Source organism: Balaenoptera musculus, chromosome 1, assembly GCF_009873245.2.
Source record: "Balaenoptera musculus isolate JJ_BM4_2016_0621 chromosome 1, mBalMus1.pri.v3, whole genome shotgun sequence".
Classification (NCBI taxonomy): Eukaryota; Metazoa; Chordata; class Mammalia; order Artiodactyla; family Balaenopteridae; genus Balaenoptera; species Balaenoptera musculus.
The window spans coordinates 127,998,340-128,021,381 of record NC_045785.1 but is presented as its reverse complement, the minus strand read 5'-3'; the positions used below and the strand labels follow the sequence as shown (position 1 = coordinate 128,021,381).

The 23,042-nt window shown below is 37.2% G+C and overlaps 1 protein-coding gene across 6 annotated transcripts in view; it reads right to left on the bottom strand.

Annotated features, from left to right (window-relative positions):
- The window catches only part of DNM3 (dynamin 3), a 571,218-nt gene that overhangs the window by 73,556 nt on the left and 474,620 nt on the right, over positions 1–23,042 (bottom strand). For 2 of the 6 annotated variants that reach the window (XM_036859878.1, XM_036859891.1), the window contains one exon: positions 18,098–18,109. The exons of the other annotated variants lie outside the window; for them this stretch is intronic. In XM_036859878.1, the coding sequence (XP_036715773.1) occupies positions 18,098–18,109 (12 nt within the window). The remainder of the gene's footprint in view (positions 1–18,097; positions 18,110–23,042) is intronic. 6 annotated transcript variants of the gene reach the window in all.

The following is a 23,042-nucleotide window of genomic DNA, read 5'->3' as shown; positions in this document are numbered from 1 at the left end:
GAGTTTTTTAACTCAATGTAGAAAATACATTTTGCAGGTCTCTTAAAGAATTTCCTTTGAAACCACTCTCTCAGGATCTCAAAAGAGGAAAAGGGGCAGAAAAGAAGAAGAAATGTAAATGGAAAAGAACAAAGGAATTGGCTCATATCAGGAAAAAAAAAAACCAAACAGCTTTACAGATTACTGAGCGGCAACAAATGAAGCACAGAACAAGACTGTAATAGATCACAACTTCTACAACATGCTTGCTTTTATTTTTAACTAGAGAAATGTTGCAATGCATTGATTGAGTGAGAGGAAACCCTACCCGCCCAAACAATGAGCAATGGTTAATACTATATATTCTAATTTATTTTTCACTTTTTGTCATACAGATGGTATGACACTCATGCCGAGTGCTCAATGTTTGTCAGAGACTGTAATTAGGAAAAGCTCCTAAGAGTGGTCAGCATAAGCCTTAATGGTCAAAGCTGCAGAGAAGCCCAGTGAGAGTTGGGCAGGGGACCTGTATGGGAGATGGGAACAAACAAACAGAAGTTGGGACCAGCAATGGGGACAGAGTGGTGCTTCCTCTGAGAAGAGGAGGCTGTCAACCCACAGCTTATACGGAAATGTGTTAACCTATATCTGATTCTGATGACATACTAAATTCCCAGAATAAATCTAACCCCAAAGATTTGGAAGGGGCATATTTTTCATTTACATCATCATCTATTCCTTAAAACTCTTCTTGGTTCAGGCCCTCACATCCTCTCTCCTTGACTACTATGAGAATCTCCTGACGGGTCTCCTGGCTCCCATTACATTTATCCTTCACACTGCTGCTAGACTAAACAGTCTAAAACACCACTCTGACCTTTCATAGTTTCTCGATGGCACAGGATGAAGTACACTATCCTCAGTGACTTGATCCCCTGCCTGCTGTGAGGGCATCAGTCCTGCCACGCCTGACCTCAACAGTTAGGTGTTGCCCATTAGCATGCCTTCCCCTCCCTTCCCACAGGTTACTGGGTGCTCCTTAGGAGCCACTGAACCCTGAATATACCTTTTATCACCCTCTATTGTAAGTTTCTGTCAGGTGGTGAGCTCCTTAAGGAGAGAACTCATGGACCTAGTAATTTTTGTATTCCTGACATCTGGCAAGTGCTCGATAAAGGTTTAGTGAACTGAACTGATGTGAAATGAGAGAAACAATAAATCACATCAAACTACAACAGACAGGACAAGCAGGAATGATGTACAAAAGAAGGCTGGCTCTCAGGTTGCCCTCACCTATCGGAGACTAGGAAGTTACCTGGGGAAGTCTAGGCAAGTACACTGGCTCCCTAAAGTTAGGGGGAAGATTCAGGAAGCTATTGCCTTGAAATATGGCTGAACACCAAGTGTTTGCTGTACCTCTGGGTGCTTTGACCCCTAAGCGTAGCATGCAAAGACTGCTTCAGACTGCAGTACTTTGATGGAGCAGATAACCTGCCAGGCCAGGGCACCATTCATTTCTCAGCAGATGACAATCTAATGCTAACAACAGGTCAAGGGCAAGAGTGATTGACAGAGGTGAAGTTCTAAGGCAATATAAGCCACTGCAAATGTCTAGAAACAGACTGGTGGAAACATAGATGGAAACAGATAATACAGTTTGAGTTAACATTTTCAAGAATAGCATCACCCTGTCCTTGTCTTACAAGGGCAGCAAATGCAAACTTTCAATACTGTCAGAAGTCAGGAAGGAAATTTAGTTAAAGGTAGACTCCAAAGTGATACCAAGAATGGAATAGTCTTTTACACATTGAAAAGGAACAACTTAACAACCAAAATATTTCATAACCAGAGGTTATCTCAACTCTCCTTTGAAATCAATCAAACTTTATTTTCTATTTAGAAAAACAAGTGTCAATGAACATCATGGGCAAACTTGGCAGGGTACAAAGCATGGAAATCACCAAAAGAGGGAAAATGTGGACATACCTTTTAACAAGTTAATATTATTTAGCAGAACAGTTCTAATAAGCAAAAGGTAAAAGAAAGAAAGAAAAAACGAAAACTATAAACCTGTACAAATAAACTTTCTGCTGTTTATGTGTGTCAAGTTCAGATCCACTTTCACTCTGGACTTAAAACCAAAATGAAGTACTAGTTATACACTTCGGCTCATCTGGAAAACTCCCTGGAAATTTTCAGAGCTTCTTAGCACAGAAGTACAAAGAGATATGGTAATGACTTCCCTGAACAAACAAATATACAGAAAAGAGTGAGCTAGTTTGAGCTCTCAGGCACACCCGGTGGAGGCTCTGATCCTGCGCCATGAAGAAATGTATTGGGCCTCTCTAGATCTTCCTTCCAGTCTGGGGACTGCCAACGGTCATTTTCAACGAGGAAAAGTAATGATTCCTCACCATCAGTGTCAGAGCTGTGAACAGAATCCGTTCACAGCCTCTCTAGCTACTGGCAAACTGATTTGCTATTGCTCACAGCTGACAGGGACTTGGGATGGGGTGTGATGAGAAAGCTGAAATTTCTGGTAAACCTGGGCTTAGGGCACGATTCTTAACATTACATCAATATACCTCACAGTACAATCAAAGGCTATGAGTGTAAAAATCTTCCTCGATGTGACAGAAGGGAAATATCAATAGCGTTTGCACCTTGCACAATGGCTGCTGTTAGTACCTACAGTAGTAATTCTAAAACTTTAGATGCTATAAAATTACCCTGGCAGCTTATTTAAAAATGCATATTCCCGGGTGACATCCTCAAATATTCAAATCAGAAGACTTGGGAGTGGCCCAGGAGTTTGCATTTTTAATAATAAACTTGGGGGTGTCTGGTGCAGGTCAGATGGACCATGCTGAGAAACCCTGAGTCAGAGGCTGCTCCTCGTCCTGCTGCCTACTCTGCAACAGCGTTCCCCATCAAACAAGATGATGTTTTAAAAAATGGGGGTGGGGTGGGGAGGTTATTTGATAAGTTCAAGAATTGCAGTGAAACACATTTACATGTTTCTTTATTCCAGGACTCTCAAATTTTAAAAAATGCGAATGTACTCTGTGTCTCACCAGAAGAGAGACAAAGAATACAATGTAACCAAAACATTTTTGATCATCAAAACACTTCCTTCTCCTTTAAATAGGCTGAGCATACTTTGGGAAATGCTGCTATTCAATATATAGAACTTTCATGTAAGAATACATAAAAGCAGAGAACTACTGAGTAGGATAATCCGTAATACCTAGACGGAGATGGTTTATAGTCGGGCATATGAGAATACCCTGGAGCAAAGATGAGGCTATGAACAAATTCTGAAGGTAAAAGCCAAGCAGTAGCTCAGCAATAGTAGCCCAGCTGATGCTTTTCAGGGCGTTAGCAATAGCAAGCCTTTGGTAAATAGTAAGCTCAGAAAAGGGATGATATTTGGAGAAAGAGGATGGTATTGGGAGTCAGCGCAACTACTGGGTCCAGAACCATAGCACTTTAACAAAGCTTAAAAAAACCATGTGAGTACAAAAAACAATACTGAAGACAGCCAACACCTTTTGAGAATTGACTTTATTCCTGGCACTGTTCTACATACCTCACAAGTATTATTAGCTCACTTGGTCGTTGTGAGGTAGAGACTGTCATCAAGCTCCATTTAACAAATGAAGAGAGAGGCTCTGAGCAGCTTGCACAAAGTCACCCCACTATTAAGTGGCAGAGCTGGGATTTCAGCTCACACTGGAGCTTTAAAACTCTGCACTTCTTTGTTGCCCTACTCAGGAGGGTCAATAGGTTTCAGTTAAAGGAAACTATTTGAGAAGAAGGGATTTTTTTTTTTTAAGCGAAAGGCAGATGATCAAATTGGCAAGGATTAAATATGAAGGTAAAAGAAAATTGTAATACTCATTGTAGGTTACGGTTAGGTGAGATGTTAGGAATGTGAATCACTCTAGCTTTGAGGCAAGTAATCAAAAACTCTGTAATTATTCATTCCCTTTGATACCAATTCCACTTCTACAAGTCTACCCTAAGGAAATAATCAGAAATGAATACGAGGAATCATGCACTAAGATGTTTACTCTAAATTTACATACAATAATAAAAATTATATTGAAATTGAGTATGTACATCAGAAAGTTCATGAACTCTAAATTCAAAACTGGGTTTGAATTAAATCCTGACTCCTTCACTTATTAGATATGTGATCTTTGGTTAGTTTGCAAACTTTACTAAGCCTCATGTTCTTCATCTCTAGAATGGAGAAGATAGTGTTTACTTTACAGCAGGGATTCTCAACAGCAGTACTATTGACATTTTAAGCAGGATAATTCTTTGCTGTACAGGGCTGTCCTGTGCCTTATAGGATGTTTAGTAGCATCCCTGGCCTCTACCCACTAGATGCCAGTAGCACCCCCCAACCCAGCTGTGACAGTCACAAATGTCTCTAGACATTGCCAAATGCCCCCAGCTGAGAAGCACTGCCTTACAGGACTGTTGTGAGGATTAAATGAGCGAATTTAAAGACATCTGGTGGCAAAGGGAAAGAGAGAAATACACAGTTTTTGAATGGGGAACCAGGTAGAAGAAAGAAAAGTCTATATATCTATAGACAAAGACATAGAGATTATCTATCTATCTATCTATCTATCTATCTATCTATCTATCTATCTATCTATCTATCTATCTAGAGAAGAAAAGGCCAGTAGGAGAGAGAATAAAAATCCAAGACATGGAAGTAACTGATAAAGCAAAGCCCCAAATATATGCTGAAGGGATGGCCTTGTCAAAGAAGAGGAACATCCTCTGACCTGGGAGTACAGAAAGAAAGGATGAAGAAATGAAAGAATTCTGAGGATTTTCCTTTTTATAGTAATGCTATTATCCCCATTTTGAGAAAAATTAAGACATAAAAAGTTCTCTTTCTCAGGGTACAAAATATGTTGATAGAGTTGGGAATAAAACACAATTAACTTATACATACTGGAAAAAAAAAACCCCTAGTAATTTATTTCATTAGCATTTTATTGTGCCTAGCCCTAAAGAATGAGGTGTGTAAATAGTCTGGCAAAGTAAAAAATTTAACGTACATGGGAGTAATTTCAGGTGAATGAATCATGGTGACCAAGCTAATGGCTGGAGGTTTTGGAAGCTACTTCTGCCTGTGTCACTAACTTTCCTTATCTATTCTTACTTTTCCCCTGATTTCCCTCCTTTGCACTTTCACCTACTTCTTCCCTCAAAACTCTATGTCTAAGGTCACAGTGTGTGACTTGTTTCTTCCATCATTTATGTCCATTCATTGAATCATTGCACAAATATTTACTCACTACCTATTATGTCCCAAGTTCTAGGGATATAATAAGTTAACAGAACCACAGAGGGGATCTTGTCTTCATAGAGTCTGAAGTATAGTTAAGAAGACAGACAATAAACAAATAATAAACCAATAAATGTAACACAGAAGAATATCACACAAATCAACCAATATACAAAATGCTGTTCTGCCAAATTTCTGCCTAATGTTCCCTGTCTAGTACTTAAAATTTAAATACTGCTTTTTCACGATTTGGGAGGCCTTTCTATTTAGTAGCAGTTGTAATACACTGTCTTTGTTAAAGAACTATTCCTGGACCACAACCACCATGTCATTATGTCATTTTATAGAATCCAAGCTGAAATTAATTAATTAATTTTACTTTTTGGTCATGCCACGAGGCATGTGGGATCTTAGTTCCCCGACCAGGGATCGAACCTGCCCCTCTGCATTGGAAGCACGTAGTCTTAACCACTGGACCGCCAGGGAAGTCCCCAAGCTGAAATTTAGATGCCTGCCACTCTCTGATGTGACATTTGTATTCTACAAATCCATAATACTATAATCTTTATACTTCTGTCCCTCTGTAATTCATTATAACTATAACCCTCTCAGCACTTCACATGAATTGGAAATGTAAAATTGTTAATAGCCTTCATAAAACTTGGCTTCTATAACCGACTTCAGTAATTTTGTCACATTTTAAGAAAATCAAAGTATCAAAGTTATGCTTCAATGCTTGACAAACTCTACCTTTATATGGGCTGAGCAAATTTATATGACTGGCTTTATCTTTGGGTCTGGATGTCGCCATCTTAAAGTGACTTAAAAAAAATCTTTATTGGCAGACAATACATTCCATACCTTACCCAAAAAAGTTTCTGCTTACAATCCATGAGTTGGATTGTTGGACCACATGGAAAGGGAACAATAAGCTTAGGTTAGAACATTAGAAACGTTTTTCTTGATAAAGACTCAGATTTTAACCATACTTTACTGAGTCTCTTTTTATGTCTCGTTCTAATGCTCAAATATAGAAAGATTTTGACTTTTTTTTCTGTTTTCATGGAATTCCAATTTTGAAATAGGCTTTTAGTGGTAGCACATAAAAGTTACCCAAATTTATAAAAATTGGGCTTTTCTTTTTGTTTGTTTTTTAAATTTTATTCATTTATTTATTGGCTGTTTTGGGTCTTCATTGCTGCACGTGGGCTTTCTCTAGTTGCGGTGAGCTGGGGGCTACGCTTTGTTGTGGTGTGCGGGCTTCTTATTGTGGTAGCTTCTCTTGTTGTGGAGCACAGACTCTAGCAGTACGGGCTTCAGTAGTTGTGGCACATGGGTTCTAGAGCACTGGCTCAGTAGTTGTGGCGCACAGGCTTAGTTGCTCCGCGGCATGTGGGATCTTCCCGGACCAGGGCTCGAACCCGTGTCCCCTGCATTGGCAGGCAGACTCTTAACCACTGAGCCAGTGGGGACGTCCCGGGCTTTTCTTATTTAATGAAAGACATATGTTCACAAAAAAGTGTTGGTGAAGGCAATTCTTTGTAACACTCACAGTCCTTGACCTCATACCACTTGTCTAGGTATATAAGCTCAAGTTTGAAAATCTTTTCAGTTATTGTCACACTTTCTAAGGCAACCTATCAAATCAAAGGGTAAGGAATATTTTTCATGTGAAGCAGATACTGCTGAAGCATAATGGGAAGTGTAAAGTGCTTATAAACCAGAGTTTGTAGTCTGAACAGATTCCAGTTCTTCAACCAATTTTAGGTGAATTTGACTCAGTTAATGAAGGTTATAGGTCCAAATCTTCATAGGCTAAATTGGGTATGAGAGGTCCTTGCATACTTATTTCAAGCTAGGTCAGGGTTTATCAACTTCAACACTATTGACACGTATGACTAAATAATTCTTTATTGAGGAGGCTATCCTGTAAATAATAGGATATTGGCTTCCACCCACTAGATTTCAGAAGTATCTCCCCAGTCCAACAATCAAAAATGTCTCCAGACATTGTCAAATGTACCTGGGGAGCAAAATCACCCCTAGTTGAGAATGACTGATCTAAGTGGAAACAGTACATTTTTCCAATTTCTTACTTGAGGGAATAATTGCAGTGATAGAAAAATTTCAACAAGCTGATCCTTTTTTAAAGCTCTATTTTGCTCTTTGTATCAAATTGTCATTTTTTTTTTGCCCAATTCCTTTAAGTGTCACTAATTCTTCCTTTGAAGCCATGTGACACAAAATGAGAAAATTTGAGACTAATGGCTAATTACTTCAAAGAGGAAAATGAAAATGTCCAAATTAGAACCTTTCTTCAATTAAAACTTGGTCAATAATAATAATTTTTGCTGAAGAATGTGTGTTGTCACTATGTAAAGGTGGTCTTTAGTGTTCCATTTTGCGTTAAATCCCCAAATAACACTAGCCTTTTCTATTTTAGGGCTGATTCAATCAGTTGGCATGTAATTGAATACATCTTCTAAATTCTTGTTTAAATACTATTTTGTTTTCATTTTAGAACTTTTACTAGATTCTGCTTATCCCAATAATTAAGGGAAATGCATTCCTAATTCTGGACTAAAATAGCAGGTATCAAGTTGAGGCAAACAAAATGCAAATGCTTTAGAAAAAGAACATGGTTTTAAGTTAAAATATGTTAGTCCTTTTTATCATTTCTTAAAAACTAGAGTCCTGAGTGACTTATTTTAGGTTTTGTTCTGGGATACTTGCCTACCTGCTCCATCCATTCAGAATGCTTAATTTTTAATATGCAAGTGTATGGCTTCCATGTAGTAATTATCATTACCAACTGGGTTCAGGCATATGCTCACCTGGCCTTCTTCTAGCTTCCTACAAATTGCCTCATACTCACTTGCTCAGTCTACCTAAAAGTTACTGCTCTCTCCTCAACTTCCCCCCATACACTTTCTGTATAAATTTTTTTCTTATCTTATTGTATTTCTAAGTTTATAAAGATAATACATGAGTGTTGTAACAAGTTAACATATGGATGTCTAAAGAGGTTAAAAATAATTCTTAACTTTTCTTCAAACCCATTTCCTACACCTTTCTCTATGCTCTTATAAACACATACAGAAACATGTGCGTGTACGTATGTACGTGTATACACACACACACACACACACCTGTTCTTTCTCAGTCTCCTTTACTGATTTCTCCTCTTCTGTTATCTTTCTAAAGAATAGATAATTCTGTCCTCAGCTCTCTTCTTTTTGCTTCTATACTTTGCTTCTTTCTCCTTAGGTGCCAAGATTTTAAATATCTAACAACTTCTAAATCTTTGTCTAAAGGCCTCTCCTCTGAGCTTAGATTTATATATTTAACTGACTAGAAGACATCTCCATTGGGATGTTTAAACAAACATTCAAATATTTGATTCTGCCCTCCAAGGTACCTGGTAAGATGGTACTTCCTGCCCATTTGAATTTAGGTGTGGCCATGTGGCTTGCTTTGGACAATGAAAAGGGTACAGAGATTACATGTCACATTCAGATAGAAGCATTAACAGTCAGTGTATGACTCTCCACCCATTTCCTCTGCCATGGTGATCAGTAATAATCCTGTCAGCTTGAGTCCTGAAGTGGGAATAACAAGGAACAGAGTCCCAGGCAGCTTGAGATACACATGCAGCATGAGCAAGAAATAAATTTTGTAGTTTGCAGCCACCAGACTTTGTGGAGTATTTGTTGCAGCAGTATAACTTAACCTATCCTGACTAACCACCGATGTGTACTAGAATCCCAAATTTAACATGGTCAGAAGGAAACGACCCACTCCATTTTCTCCTTTCCCCATCTTACTCATTTTATTAAATGGCACTAACACACACCCATCATCCAAGATCCAATAATCTTTTTTTATTTTACTCTTTCTCTCACTTTCCAAATCCAATCCATCAGTAAATCTTAAAGGTGTGGCTCTACTACCAAAATATATCCCGAATCCAACTACTTCTCACTGTTGCCACTACTGTGACCCTAACCCAAGCCATCATCATCTCTCCTCTGCACTGACTCAGCAGCTTCCCCATTTTCCCTCTAAACACCAATTCTCTCTTTCATCTTTATTACTGTTTTTTCTTATTGATTTCTTAGAACTCTTTAATTTTGGCAAAGATATTAATTCTTTACCTTCCATATGTGTTGCAAATGTTTCCTCCAATTTTAACTTTTTTTTTTTACCCTGTTTATTTTTTAGAGTCAGATTAAGTCACTGGCTTTTATTACCATCAGCCTTAGTCTCTTTGTGCTTAAGTATGGTACAGAGGGACCAGATACTTTATACCTCTAAACCTTTCAGTTCTTGTTCAAACTGGAGGTGTCTGGTAGGGAGCTAGCAACACAGAGTAAATATTCAAAGGTCAACATAACTCTCTGAAACCAAAAGGATGATTTTTCCCCTCAAGGGGAGTATTTCTTAGTAGGGACTCTAATGCTAATCCTAGTACTTCAATTGTCATCTGTTTTTCAACTTTCAGATTATACATTTTGTTACATAAATGAATGGATTCAAGGCAAATGAATCAACTTTTAAATTTAAAATTTACAGAATTCTTTTCATTAGCCTAATATTATATGTTTTCAGCTTTAAATCTCAGTTAGATTTTTTTAAATAGCGGAAGATCAAGGGCCAGATATTAGGCCATGGAATGGCTGATAATCCTTAGATAATATACATTATTTGTACATTATGCACAACTCAGTCATAGAGGGCGATAGTGCTGACAGTTACAAAACTGCAACTTCAGGAAGAATGATTGGTCCAGGAAGATGGGGAGGCTGGATACTATGGAATTTGAGCATTTGAAACAATGACCCTATTTGAGACTCATAGGCAACGGGGGGAATGTGAGCGTTCAGAGACTCATAACATGGTCCTTCAACAATATGTAATTCAGTGAGGAAAACAACATATTTGCACAGGCAGGGTAAAGGGAAAGGAGTTGACAAAATCTGTGTATTAATTAAAAAAATAATAATAAACAAGATTATATAATTATGCCAAGTTTATAATCTCAGATGATTAATTTCCACTATTTACTTATATTATCTTTTACTTTCCTGTAAAGTTTAATCCATTTATGTAATATATCTCTCCTTCTGAATACTATTTTCATCATTTTATATTTGTTTCTTTCTCACCTTCCTCCATTTAAATATCTTCCTCTTTTTCATTTTTCTGTGTGTTTTAAAATCTTTTTTTGAAAATTGCACAAAAGACAGTTATTAAGAAAATGAGAAAATGACATGGGAACAAAATTTAAAATTGCCCATACAATTAACATTTTGGTGTGTATCTTCTCAGGATTTCTGTGTGTAAATATATACATATAAATATCATCCTCTACAAAATTTTAAAGCAAAAATGGGATTATGTTATTCATGGTGATTTTTTTCAGTTAATTTATCATGAAAATTTCCATTGCAATTGATATATTTCTATCTTTATATACATATATAAAATATATATATCTTTATTTTAAAAAATTTGCTTCATAGCATTTCATTGATGTACCACACATTACTCAACCAGTTATCTATGATGGATATTGATACAGTTTTTAAACATTGGTAATTATGAAAAATGTTTCCAAATAATTTTTGAACAAATACCTTTGCACAACTATCAAATTATTTGATAAAAATAAATTTTTAGAAGTGGAATGGCTTGACCAAAAGGTTGGCACATAACCAAGGCATCTGATGCACATCACCAAACTGGTCGCCCTCCAGGAAGGCTGTGTGTATACTCTGCCACATGTAGCAGTACATAAGAAGGACAGCTTCCTCATTACCACCTATCATGACCATTCTTTCACATTTCTCATGATCTGAAGCTCAAAAATGATGTTTGGGGCTTCCCTGGTGGTGCAGTGGTTAAGAATCTGCCTGCCAATGCAGGGGACATGGGTTCGAGCCCTGGTCCAGGAAGATCCCATATGCCGAGGAACAACTAAGCCCGTGTGCCACAACTACTGAGCCTGCGCTCTAGAGCCTGTGAGCCACAACTACTGAGCCCACGTGCCACAACTACTGAAGCCCACGTGCCTAGAGCCTGTGTTCCACAACAAGAGAAGCCACTGCAATGAGAAGCCCGCACACCGCAACGAAGACCCAATGCAGCCAAAAATAAATAAATAATTATTTTTAAAAAAAGGATGTCTGGATGTATTTTAATTTACAATTCCTGGTTGCTAGTGAAATTGAAACTTTTTCTCATCTAGTTATCAGTCTTTTTACTTTCTGTTTTTTGGTCTTAAATGATTATGTTTATTGATTGGCTGTTTTTTGTTATGTTTTAAATGAACTGAATAGAAACAATTCTATTTTGAGGACATTTAATCCTTTGTATGTCATACATACTGCAAATATTTTATGAATTTGTCATTTGCCTTTTAACTGTTTACTAACTTTTGTCCCATACAAAAGCTTTAAATCTGCATGTAGTTTAAGCTTGCGTTTCTTTTCCTATTTTCTAATTCATTAATTTTTACTTTAATCATTGATTTCTTTCTTTCCTTAGTTTTTTTCTCTCCTTCCGACCTTTTAAGTTTATTTACTTCTATTAAAATAAGAATTCTATTTAAAGTTATTAACTTTTCTCTGTGAATAACACTGGGTATATTTTATAATATTTCCTGTATAGTATTTTCATTGTTATTATATTTCAAATAGTCTGTAAATTGAGCATTGATTTCCATTTGGATCCATTCTTGGAGTGTATTTTTTCATTTCTAAGTAGATAGGTTTTCACATTTAAAGTTTGCTATGTAGGGCTTCCCTGGTGGCGCAGTGGTTAAGAATCTGCCTGCCAATGCAGGGGACACGGGTTTGAGCCCTGGTCTGGGAAGATGCCACATGCCGTGGAGCAACTAAGCCCGCACGCCACAGCTACTGACCCTGCGCTCTAGAGCCTGTGAGCCACAACTAATGAGCCCGCAAGCCACAGCTACTGAAGCCCGCATGCCTAGAGCCCGTGCTTCACAACAAGAGAAGCCACTGCAATGAGAAACCCGTGCACCGCAAGGAAGAGTAGCCCCCACTCACCGCAACTAGAGAAAGCCGGCGTGCAGCAGCGAAGACCCAAGGCAGACAAAAACAAATAAATAAATTTATTAAAAAAAATTAAAAAAATAAAGTTTGCTATGTGTCTCTAGTTTTCTAAAGCTTATTAGATATCCAGTATTTATATATATTTTAAATATACACATACATATCTTTTGAATCCACCTTTTTTCTTATACCAATCACATTTTTTTTTCATTTTGTTTTTTGCCCAGCTGATCTGGTAAAGATAGGGAGAAGGATTTTAAACTCTCATAACTACAGTGATTCTGTATGATTTCACTGTACAGTGTGATAACCACATTACGATAAATTAGCAACAGAAATAAATTTCTACTTTTTTGATTAAAAATGCTTCTGTGAGGGCTTAAATTTCAAAATAAAACTTATCACAATGAAACTTCTAAAATCATACTTGATGACAACATGTTTTCAAAACAGAATCATAAAGAATTCCTTTTATTTTGGGGCAGTCTTAAACCAATTCCTTTGAAAAATATCATAGGGCATACAAAAAGATGTCTAAAATATTGTGAGAAAAAATATGTCAAAAAAGCTACGACATAAGACATCATTATTCTCTTATTTCTCATTAACTAGAGAGAAGTCACTTCTTTTTAGATACAATAGGGAAAATAAAAATATAAAACAAGCCCCAAACATCCTTCAGAGGTCCCTGTCCTATCACCCACTGTGAGCTTTCTAAACAGCAGATCAATTCTTGCTTCCTTATAGAGTCTATTTGGCAAGATTCATAAATTTGGGAACACAATATAGATTCCACCTCATTTATCAAAGCTTTTTGCCTTCAATTGAACTATCCTTTTTTCCGACTGTTTAAAATTAAAGTTGGGGGTTCAAAAACTAAGCATTCATTAGCAACGCTCTTTTAAGACTGGTTTGCCAAAAAAGAACCAAAGGCTTATTGGTGTTGCAGTGATTGAAACAGACAATTCATTTTTATATGCACATAGAACTAAAATAACACTTTGAGGCCAGTGAGTTTTCATCTTTTCTTTTAACTTTAATGGTATTCTTATTAGTTTATGCATAAATTAAGGGAACCAGATGGGCTCTCCTTAAATCCCAGGGAAATACATTCACTAAACTTCTTTAGGAAAATCAAGGAAAGAATGTACATTATTCAAAGAAAATAAATAACCCTAATGGAGTTGACTGTACCTAAACTACATACAATGTTCTTTCAGTCATTTTAAATACTAGAGAGGAAATATATTGGGTTGAGCAAAAAGCTCGTTCGGGTTTTTCCGTAAGATGTTATACCTTCTGACACTGTACTGTCTGCTCCTTCATCTACCAAGATTTTAACACACAACATCAATAAGACATTTCCAGGTTTGATAATGGATTTTCAGTGCCTACTTATACTCTCTCACATATGACCAATTTAGGGTTAAAGATCTGGCATAAGAGGCAAAACAAATTAACATGGATTTAACATCTGTGTTCTTCAGTGTAATATATTTTGGTGACATTCGATTTGGCACACTCTGTCTTTGCAAATGATGGCCAGAATCCAATGGATTACCAAATCAGTACTTTAGGTAATAATTATTTTTCCCACTAATGGAGACTGACAATGTACACTTGTCTTGCTGAATGTGTTAGAAAATTACTAGACAAAGTGTTTTTTAAATGTTGTTAAAACAGGTGTTCAAATCAGATTTTCTTTCCTTCTTCTTTTCTTAAATATCAAAGCCCTCTACTCTCTATAAATTACTGCATTTAACCTAACTGGAACTTAGTAAAAGCTTAGTTTTTGTTTTTTTTTTTCCTCAAAAGTCACTCTTTTTTTTTTTTTTTTTTAAATAAATTTATTTATTTATTTATTTATTTTAGGCTGTGTTAGGGCTTTGTTTCTGTGCGAGGGCTTTTTCTAGTTGCAGCGAGCGGGGGCCACTCTTCATCGCGGTGCACGGGCCTCTCACTATCGCGGCCTCTCTTGTTGCGGAGCACGGGCTCCAGACGCGCAGGCTCAGTAGTTGTGGCTCACGGGCCCAGTTGCTCCGCGGCATGTGGGATCTTCCCAGACCAGGGCTCGAACCCGCGTCCCCTGCATTGGCAGGCAGATTCTCAACCACTGCACCACCAGGGAAGCCCAAGCTTAGTTATTTTTAACATGGCATGTTTTTAACATGTTTTAGCATGTTTCAGTTCTATTTCTCCTTTTCAAATGCTCCTCTCCAATCAAGGCAGTCAACTTCATATTTTTGCTGGGGGGCATACAAGAATCCTTTAGTTTTTAAAACTAAAGTTTTTAGACTAAAATTAAGTAAGGTGATAGTAAATTTCTCTTTTAAATGTAATAAAAGATTCATAAGAGAGTAAATGTAGCATTTCTGTATAACTTAAAATTTTTTGAAGTATTCATTTCTGAACCTAGGGTTCTTTTCAGTTTTCATTTGTGTTTCTGTACCAACATCATTAAGAAATTTGAGAGTTTTTATTATAGTATTTTATTCTTTATATTTTAAGGGCTTTTTCTACCTTCAATTTGCCTAATATATCAAAGATACTTAACTGAAACTCAAAGTCTTTAACAAAAAAATAACACTAAATGTTTATTAAAGTTCTAGACATGCCTACCAAGCAAGGGCATCAAATTAAAGAAGGAAATTAAATGTCTTCTCTCTAGGACAAAGCATGGAGATTACTTTTTACCTGAAGGCCTCAGTTCTGAAAATGACATTCTGATTTACATTTGTGTTTAACCAGCCAACCAAACAAGGTCTAGGGAAACCCCTCTAAGGAGGAGACAGACTCTACCCGAAGCAACTTAGGATATCACTATGCCAATAGAAAAACATTTGCAAAGGAAAAATAAGTAATGGGCCTGGAAGGAAAAAAAAATTTTCCTGAGCCAACTGTGATCTCCTCACAAAAGGAAAATTTGCTTTTTAAGGACAAATAAAATACATATAATTGTTCAAGGAAGAATGTGACCCTTGGTGTTTTGCCCCATCATGCAGTTATAATATAAATCTGTGTGTCTCTTGTAGAAGTTTTTTCTTTCTGGGAGTTTAGAGAATTAGCTCCCACACTCTAAGCATAATCTAAAGGTTGATGAAGCAGATCAATTTAGCTGTCATTGAGAACATGAATAGTAGGGTTGCTCCATACACCTTATAATATACGTGTGTGTATGTATATGTGTGTATGTGCACTATACTTAATGTATGTAGGAAGATGAATTCATTCATCCTGCTCATCTAAAGAAACATTAATTGAGCAGGCTTCATTCTCTTTAGTGTCTGGTTAGTTATCATAAATAATGAAATACCATTCACTAAATAAACAATTAGCCTTCGTGAGTCTGAAATGAGTCACCTTTTATAGCTGGCTCATGTATATGGCAGGCAACAAGTCAGGTATGTTGCCTTGGGGACAACTCAGACAAGCATTCTAGCATGAGAGGGAAAAGCGAATCTCATATTATCCTTTTGAAGACTCCAGATCTATACTCTGGAGACAGCACAGCTTGTATTCCAGTGTTTTCCATTTATACTGAAATTCTAAGCTAAAGGAAAATAGCATGCAGATGTGCTGCTTGTGATTTGAGGAGGCTCTTTTGTGCCAGAGTCCATGGTCAGTATAATGATCATATTTTAAAAGTATTAGCCTTCTATTTTTTCACAAACTATTACTTATTCATAATATAAGCAACTAAGAATTAAGGCATAGGGGCAATAAACATCAGCCCCTCCAAAGCAGCTGCTCTTTAATTAAAAATCAAAGCAGTTAAGTGCTTGCATCTTTGGCACTCTTCAACCAACACTCTAACTGGCACCCAAATATCTCCCACAGCATTGTACCAAGTGTTTACACTGCAGACGGGGGCTCCAGGTGCCAGGAGACCCTGGAAGGCCTTCTGCATCATCCGAGAGGTAGCCTTGAGGAGTAGCAGCTTAGAATGTTTGAGTTTTATTGCTCATTGTATAATTATTTGAAAAATCAGTAAATTCTGTTAAACTGAACATTTTATTACCCAGAAGAACTTGACCAAGCAAGACACAACAAACGGATGACTCCTATTATGAAGAAGAGTTTTCTTTGGGGAATTTTACAAATGCTTTGAAGTCATCAATGAATCACTAGTGAAAGAGGCAAATCATAAATGCTTTTTGAATGGCCTAAGGGTTAGCACCTCCCTAAAATGTCAGCAGCTGATTCCCTCATCCTCAGCATGTACAGGCTTGCTATTAGTGCACTCACATAGCTCAGGCTATTTAAACGATTAAGAGATGCAGCACATGCAATTCTAGACAGCGACTCAGTGTAACGTAAGTGACCAGGATCAGAGATACTTACTATTCAAGAATCAAAATACATTATATGGTATAAGAACTAAAATTTTGTCCAAATGTTTTTTCCAATAGTGGTATATTAGTTAGAAATATTATCTTTTACTTTGTAGAAGAAATCTTTAACTGATTTCATAAGTTACCTTCTGTTTTAAAAAGTAAACTATTAGTGGGCTGAGTTCGCCCCTCTGGTCCTTCACAAATGTCTATCTTGTACTTTTCTTACATTATTTTTAACTTTATTAAATATTATTACTTGGGTCATAAGCAATTATAGCAAGATATAAATTTATAAAGTGACACATTTTCAATACCAACCATCTCTATCACCTTATTCCATAATAGCACATTCCATCAAATTAAACTCCAAGATTTCCCACATTTGTTTTAAATTCTATATGTATGGCTTATGAATAGCAATTTTGATGAATTCCAGCTGGTTTAAATATGCAGGCAGACCCTTTATAACAGAATCCTTTCAATTCTTATTGTATTCAATGAGGCCTATTTTAAGTGGGCCACCTGGTAGGATAAAGCACAAATAATTCCCCACAGAAAAAAAAAGAAAAACAAATCACCCTGCTAAACTTAAGACCATCTTCCCCAACTACATTACTATTACATACCTAATATAAGTGAGAAGTAGTTCTAATCTTCTGGAAAAGTTGAATTAAAGTTTTAACAATCTAGCCACCCTATGAACTACTAAATTACTCATTTACTTATTATAACAACATTAAAATAATTTCCACCATTTGTGTGCGTTGCCTAGTTTCACAAATCTATCATACACATTTCAGTCTCCCCCTCCATTCCCCACACCCTCCTGTTTCCATCCAGCTGGAATACATCAAGGGTGCAGAAGCCAAGGCAAATGTTGACCCCACCCTCCTCCATCCATTTTAAGGCACCTTCAAAGCCAGAGCACTGATCTAGCTCAGTTTCACCAGCAAAGCCAGCCATCCTGCTATTTAAGACACCAGTTTGGGGTTTTTATAACTACACATTAACATGAGAGCTTTGATTTTTGGTCAAAAACTTCAGCTGCACTGAGTTTCATCAGACTGTCTTCCCCTTTCTGCAGAAGAGTCCTCATTAATAAATCTTCATAATCTTTGCTTTCAGTGTTGCTCTCTTTCCTTATAATAACAACCTCTCTGAACTGTCCAATAACCAACCCTGAGGAACATAATATTTCCCTTCCGAAAGGTCAAAAATGAACAGCCATGATGGTAGTCCAAGCTCTGTTTTCTCTGACATTTGCACACCCTCTATCATTTGTGCACTGTCACAGACATCGGTCATTTCAAAGTGCACAGAAACACTCTCGCCAAGGCACATGAGGGAGGGGAGTGGGGGCTGGAGAGAGAGGAGCTGCAGTAGGACAAAGAACTTACTTTGTTGTTCCCCTGTGCATGTAGCCGCAAGGAAAAAGAAACAAAAAAGAAATATGTTAAACATAAATTTATTTTAAAATCATGAGATTTTTCATGCTAGAGCAAAATCCAAACAAATAACTTAGCTCTTCACTGACATCCCATTCATACACATACAGCGCCCAAAGCTCATGGACAAGTCAGAGATTCTGCTTATATTAAGTGAAATCATACATTTATAACTGTAGAAAATTATGACAGAGATTTCCCCCTTTCTTTCTACTTGAAATACTTGAAGTACGGGAACCTGGCCGAAAAGCATTGGTTTGAATTGGTAATAAGTGAACTGTTAGCATGAAAGGCAAAGTATTTAGTATGTCAGCTTGCCCTTTCCTGACAGCCCCTCCTCCAACGTGCCAAGCAGTGGAAAATTTCATCAGCCAATGCATTTTTAAACAAACACTGCATCCTTGGTTTCAAAGAAGGTGGGGGGAAAAAAATGAGTAGAGGAAAAGAGTGGGTGGCTCTGGGGAGACAGGGTAAGCAGACCAAGTTACGACCTCCATCTGTACCATTCCTTTACTTCGTAAATTATGACTTTTGTCTTGGGTTGGCATGGGAAACGAAAACTGTATAGTGGGGATGCAGCCAAAATAAACACTGGTCCACATTCAAGAAAATGGGTCTGGAAAGGTTAGTCACAAAAATGTAGTCATTTCTAAAAGGGACACTCTGGATAGAGACACAGAGAGCCGCCAGCCACAGGCGGCAGGCAAATGGCTCTCCTGTTTCAAACTGGAGCTGCAGGAGTATGATTTATATCAAACAATTTAACTCACATATGGCTTAAAAAAATAAAACGGTGATTCATTACTCCCAGGGCAGCCCAAGTCCTTGCAAGGTCAGATCCTGTGAGGGAGACGTGATGGGATATGGGCAGGGAACAGATCTGAACTCTTCTCACAAGGGGCCCAGAAGGAATTTCTCTCTCTGCTGAGATGCAGAGTGGAAGAGAGCTGCAAGTGAAGTGTGTGCATCTGTGGAGGAGCCTGAGCACGGGTGGAGTAACAGGTTGAGCTGGAGATCTGGCATTTAGTTTTAAGAGAGGAAGTGTGTGCGGGGAAGTAATACATACAAAAATTTTCTGGAGAGCAGTAAGGGAACCATCACAGGAGAGTATATTTTCTAGAAAACAATGCCAATTGGTTACTGGGGAAATGTCTAATTCAAGGACCATCGAGGCCATCATATTTAATAAAAGCATAAATTTAAAGACACTGGTAAAATAGTGTAGAGAAGCTTCTTGACATTGTGAGTTGCCGTGATATAACCGTTAACATCACTGGCTTATGTGAGACATAAATAACGGTACAAGAATGAATGAAATTGGGGGAGAAAAAGAGTGTTTTGTAAAAGAATATGCCAGTGGTTCAATAAGGCAATAAAGATCCCCAAAGAGAATTTTATCAGGAGTAAAATATTTTTTAGAGAATAATGGGACCTCGGTTCTCCAAAGAAGTGCAGTATTGCTGAAAATACCTCAAACAGATGGGGTTTATTGCATTCCACAGCAGTGCAGCTTTTGATCTACCAAATAAGTTTCAGGAGTTCAACCAAGTATTTTTGCACATTAGGGAATGACTGGCTTCCCTGCTCGGTGGCAGATGGTTCTGTTTGTAGTGGCAACAGTGATGTCACAGAGTAGGGGGCCTTAATCCTTAAATATGAGAAACATACAAGTGGAGGACGTGGTGTGGCTTTGCGATTTCTTGTTTCCTTCAATCATTTCCCAATTGTCTATTCTGAGAGAGGCATAACAGTCATGACTGGTGAATTGTAAATTCTCTATAATTCCTCCACCACTCTGTATGGCAGCATTTATATTTAGAAAGTACCTCCACTGAAGAAAAACTAAACTCTTCAAAATTGGTCATGGAGCTGCTCTAATTTCTGTGGGAAGCACTGTTGGATAAGCTAAGAATAAAGTTATGTACAGCTGGACTAACATGGGCATTTTCTGTCTTGTACAAAAGACTGCTGAGTAAACGCATGGGAGTGGTCATCACCATATTAATAAATATTTATGGGGGTCTGTGTCCATCCCTCTTCTCCCCTATTTGTCATTTGCCACAGAGAAAAGTTCAGTTGCAGGGTCTATCCAAAAGGACTTTCTGATGTCCCCAAAAGATTTCATTACTGGATGGTTTCAACCTCCAAGGCAGTCCTTAAAAGCATGAATTATGAGTGGGAGAGTCCTCGGAGAGTCCTGAATTCAGAGGTATAGTGAAGTTCCAGGGTGCTTCACTTTCTACTGTCATGTTTCATCTCTTAAATCATATACTAGAGGGGAGGACCATCTATCTAGATAGCTAAAAAAAACCCTTGTGAAAAGTTCTGAGGTCTACGACTTAACAAATATGCAAAACTGAATTTGCACCAAATTTATTTCAGGGCATGCACAGATTTGCAAGCTGCTTTTTTCAGATAGCCAGTCAACCAGCAGCTGAGGGTAGGCTTGTGGATTCTCACTTCCCCTGACAGCCTCTATGGCTCACTCCTGACTAACTGATGGAGCCTTTGAGGCCCGCCTGTCCACAGGGCAGCAATTTGGTATCTTGAGACAACAGTTGGGGAAATTCTCCCCAGGTCTCACTGATAGTTTCCAAAGAAAAGGGAACTACTAAACTGAGAAGTACAGCTTCATGGACGCATTAATGGTAGTCAATAACAATAATAAAGGTTACATGGCATTGAATGCTTTCATCCAGTTGCAGGCACTGAGCTAGATGTGAGGTGCAACAGCATTCATTTAGTCCCATAAAATCACTCAGAGGAAGAGATTATTATTTTGTGTTTAAAAAAGAATAAACAACTAGAGAGTGAAGTAAGTTGCCTGAGCCACACTGCACATAAATGGAAGGGTCGGGATTCCAACGCGAGTGGATTTGACTTAAAGTCTACTTAACTTCAATGCACACAGAATGTTCCAAAGAATTTGGAATTCCTTCATGTTTATATATAAATTAAGTCATACTGTGAGCTGACAAAACTGTGTCAGAAAAATCAGTTATTTGTTATACCACATTCTTTAGATATTTAATTAAATTTGCACTTATTTGTGTTCACACTTAGAGGAAAAATTTATGTACATGTGTCATAAAATAATATTTTAAAAGTTTTAAAATTATGACCTGCCTAGCTATTGATACACACACACACACACACACACACACACACACACACACTTTTTGATGCTCCTTAATCTTGAGGGGGAAATGGTGTGGAGCAAGAAAGGGAATAAAGTTTTGGGTAGAGAGGTTAGTTATAAACTTAGCAGAGGAACTCAGTTTCAGGGGGACTCGGTTTCAGTCCCCACTCCTGTTTCAACTTTCCCCAAATCCTTGAGGGAATATCTCATCAGTAAAAAACAAAACCAGAAAACTATTAATTAATTCCATTAGAAACATCTTTACTTTGAAACTGTGTAAAATCCTACACACTTATTTAACAATTTTATACTGACTATAATTTCAATTTAATGGCCAAAGGAAATAGAAATAAAAAATAAAATTCTGCCTAATCCAAATTCAGATTTAAATATATTTTAAAAATATTCTGGCTGCTCAGAAAGCTCAGGTGATGGTAGAGTGCCAGAGTTGTGGCTCAGAGATGTTATGTCTAAGTTCACAGAGTAAGTCAGTGGCATAGTGGGAAACAAAATTCAGGACTCCTCATTTCCATTTTAGGGCCACATACTATTACAATACAATGCTCAGATAAGAAGTCTACATTTAGCATTAGATCCAGAAAGTTTAAGGGAATGAAGGTAATTAGAAAATGCACATGGGAATATAGTTGGGTTGTTGTACTTTATATAGATATCTACTATAGTTTTTTTAATCACACTGTAGAGTGGTTATTTATTTGCATCTCTCTCTTCCACTAGACTTGGAACTCCTATAAAGTAAGAATTGCCTCCTTTTTAACCTTTGAATCTTTAGAGTCCACCATAATAGCGATAGATGAAGGGAAGGAAGGAAGTGGGAGAAGATGGTGGAAGGGAAGGAAAGAGGAAAAATTTGTAGAATACTCCAAGAGAAATGACCTAAGAGACAGAAGGAACAAGGTAGCAGAACACTGTTATATGAGTGACATAAAAACATTCCACCACGTGGACACGATAGAAAAAGATATGATGAGGATAAACATGTTATAAAAAAGTATGCAACCTTAGTTTGGACAAAAAAATTATCCAAAATGTCAATTCATTCAAATCTGGGTGATGGCTATTTATCTAAATAAAGCCAAACTTATACAATTTAGAAAAATGACCTATGTAGAATTTTTTCCAGTTAAAATAGAGATGTCTCATGTAGAGTTAAAATAGAGATGTCTCATGTAGAAAGCAGAACTTTATCTAGACTCATATCCATGTATGACACATAAATGTTTCATTATTAGTGTAGGGATTGACTGATTTGCTGTTGACTCAATGGTTTATTGATACAAAAACAAAAACACCAGAAGTCCTAAAAATTAACTTAGAAAGAGACATCTGTTATTAGGTTACTCTGACTTCTTCATCAAATCTTTCTAAATTAGGAATAACTCTACCTAAACGTATCGCTTCCCCCAAACTTAAGAGTATTCACGAAATGCAATGTTTAGATAAGCATTCTACTTAGATTGCTTTCAGTAATTAGCTTCCATTTAAACATCTGAAAGTCAAGTAATAATGTAATATAACCTGCAGAACTACATGGTGCATAAGAAATGCAAATATTGTTTATGATGAAAACTGAGAAAAGCGATGCTCATGGCACACTGCCAAGTTTAATTTCCTGTCATGTCTTTGGCATGTAGTAAAAAGCCCCTTTGTCTCGATTTTCCAAGCAATTGTACCAAATGTATGTTAATAAGCAAATAAAAATGATGTGAAAAGAATCAAAACAGTTTGTGTAGGACA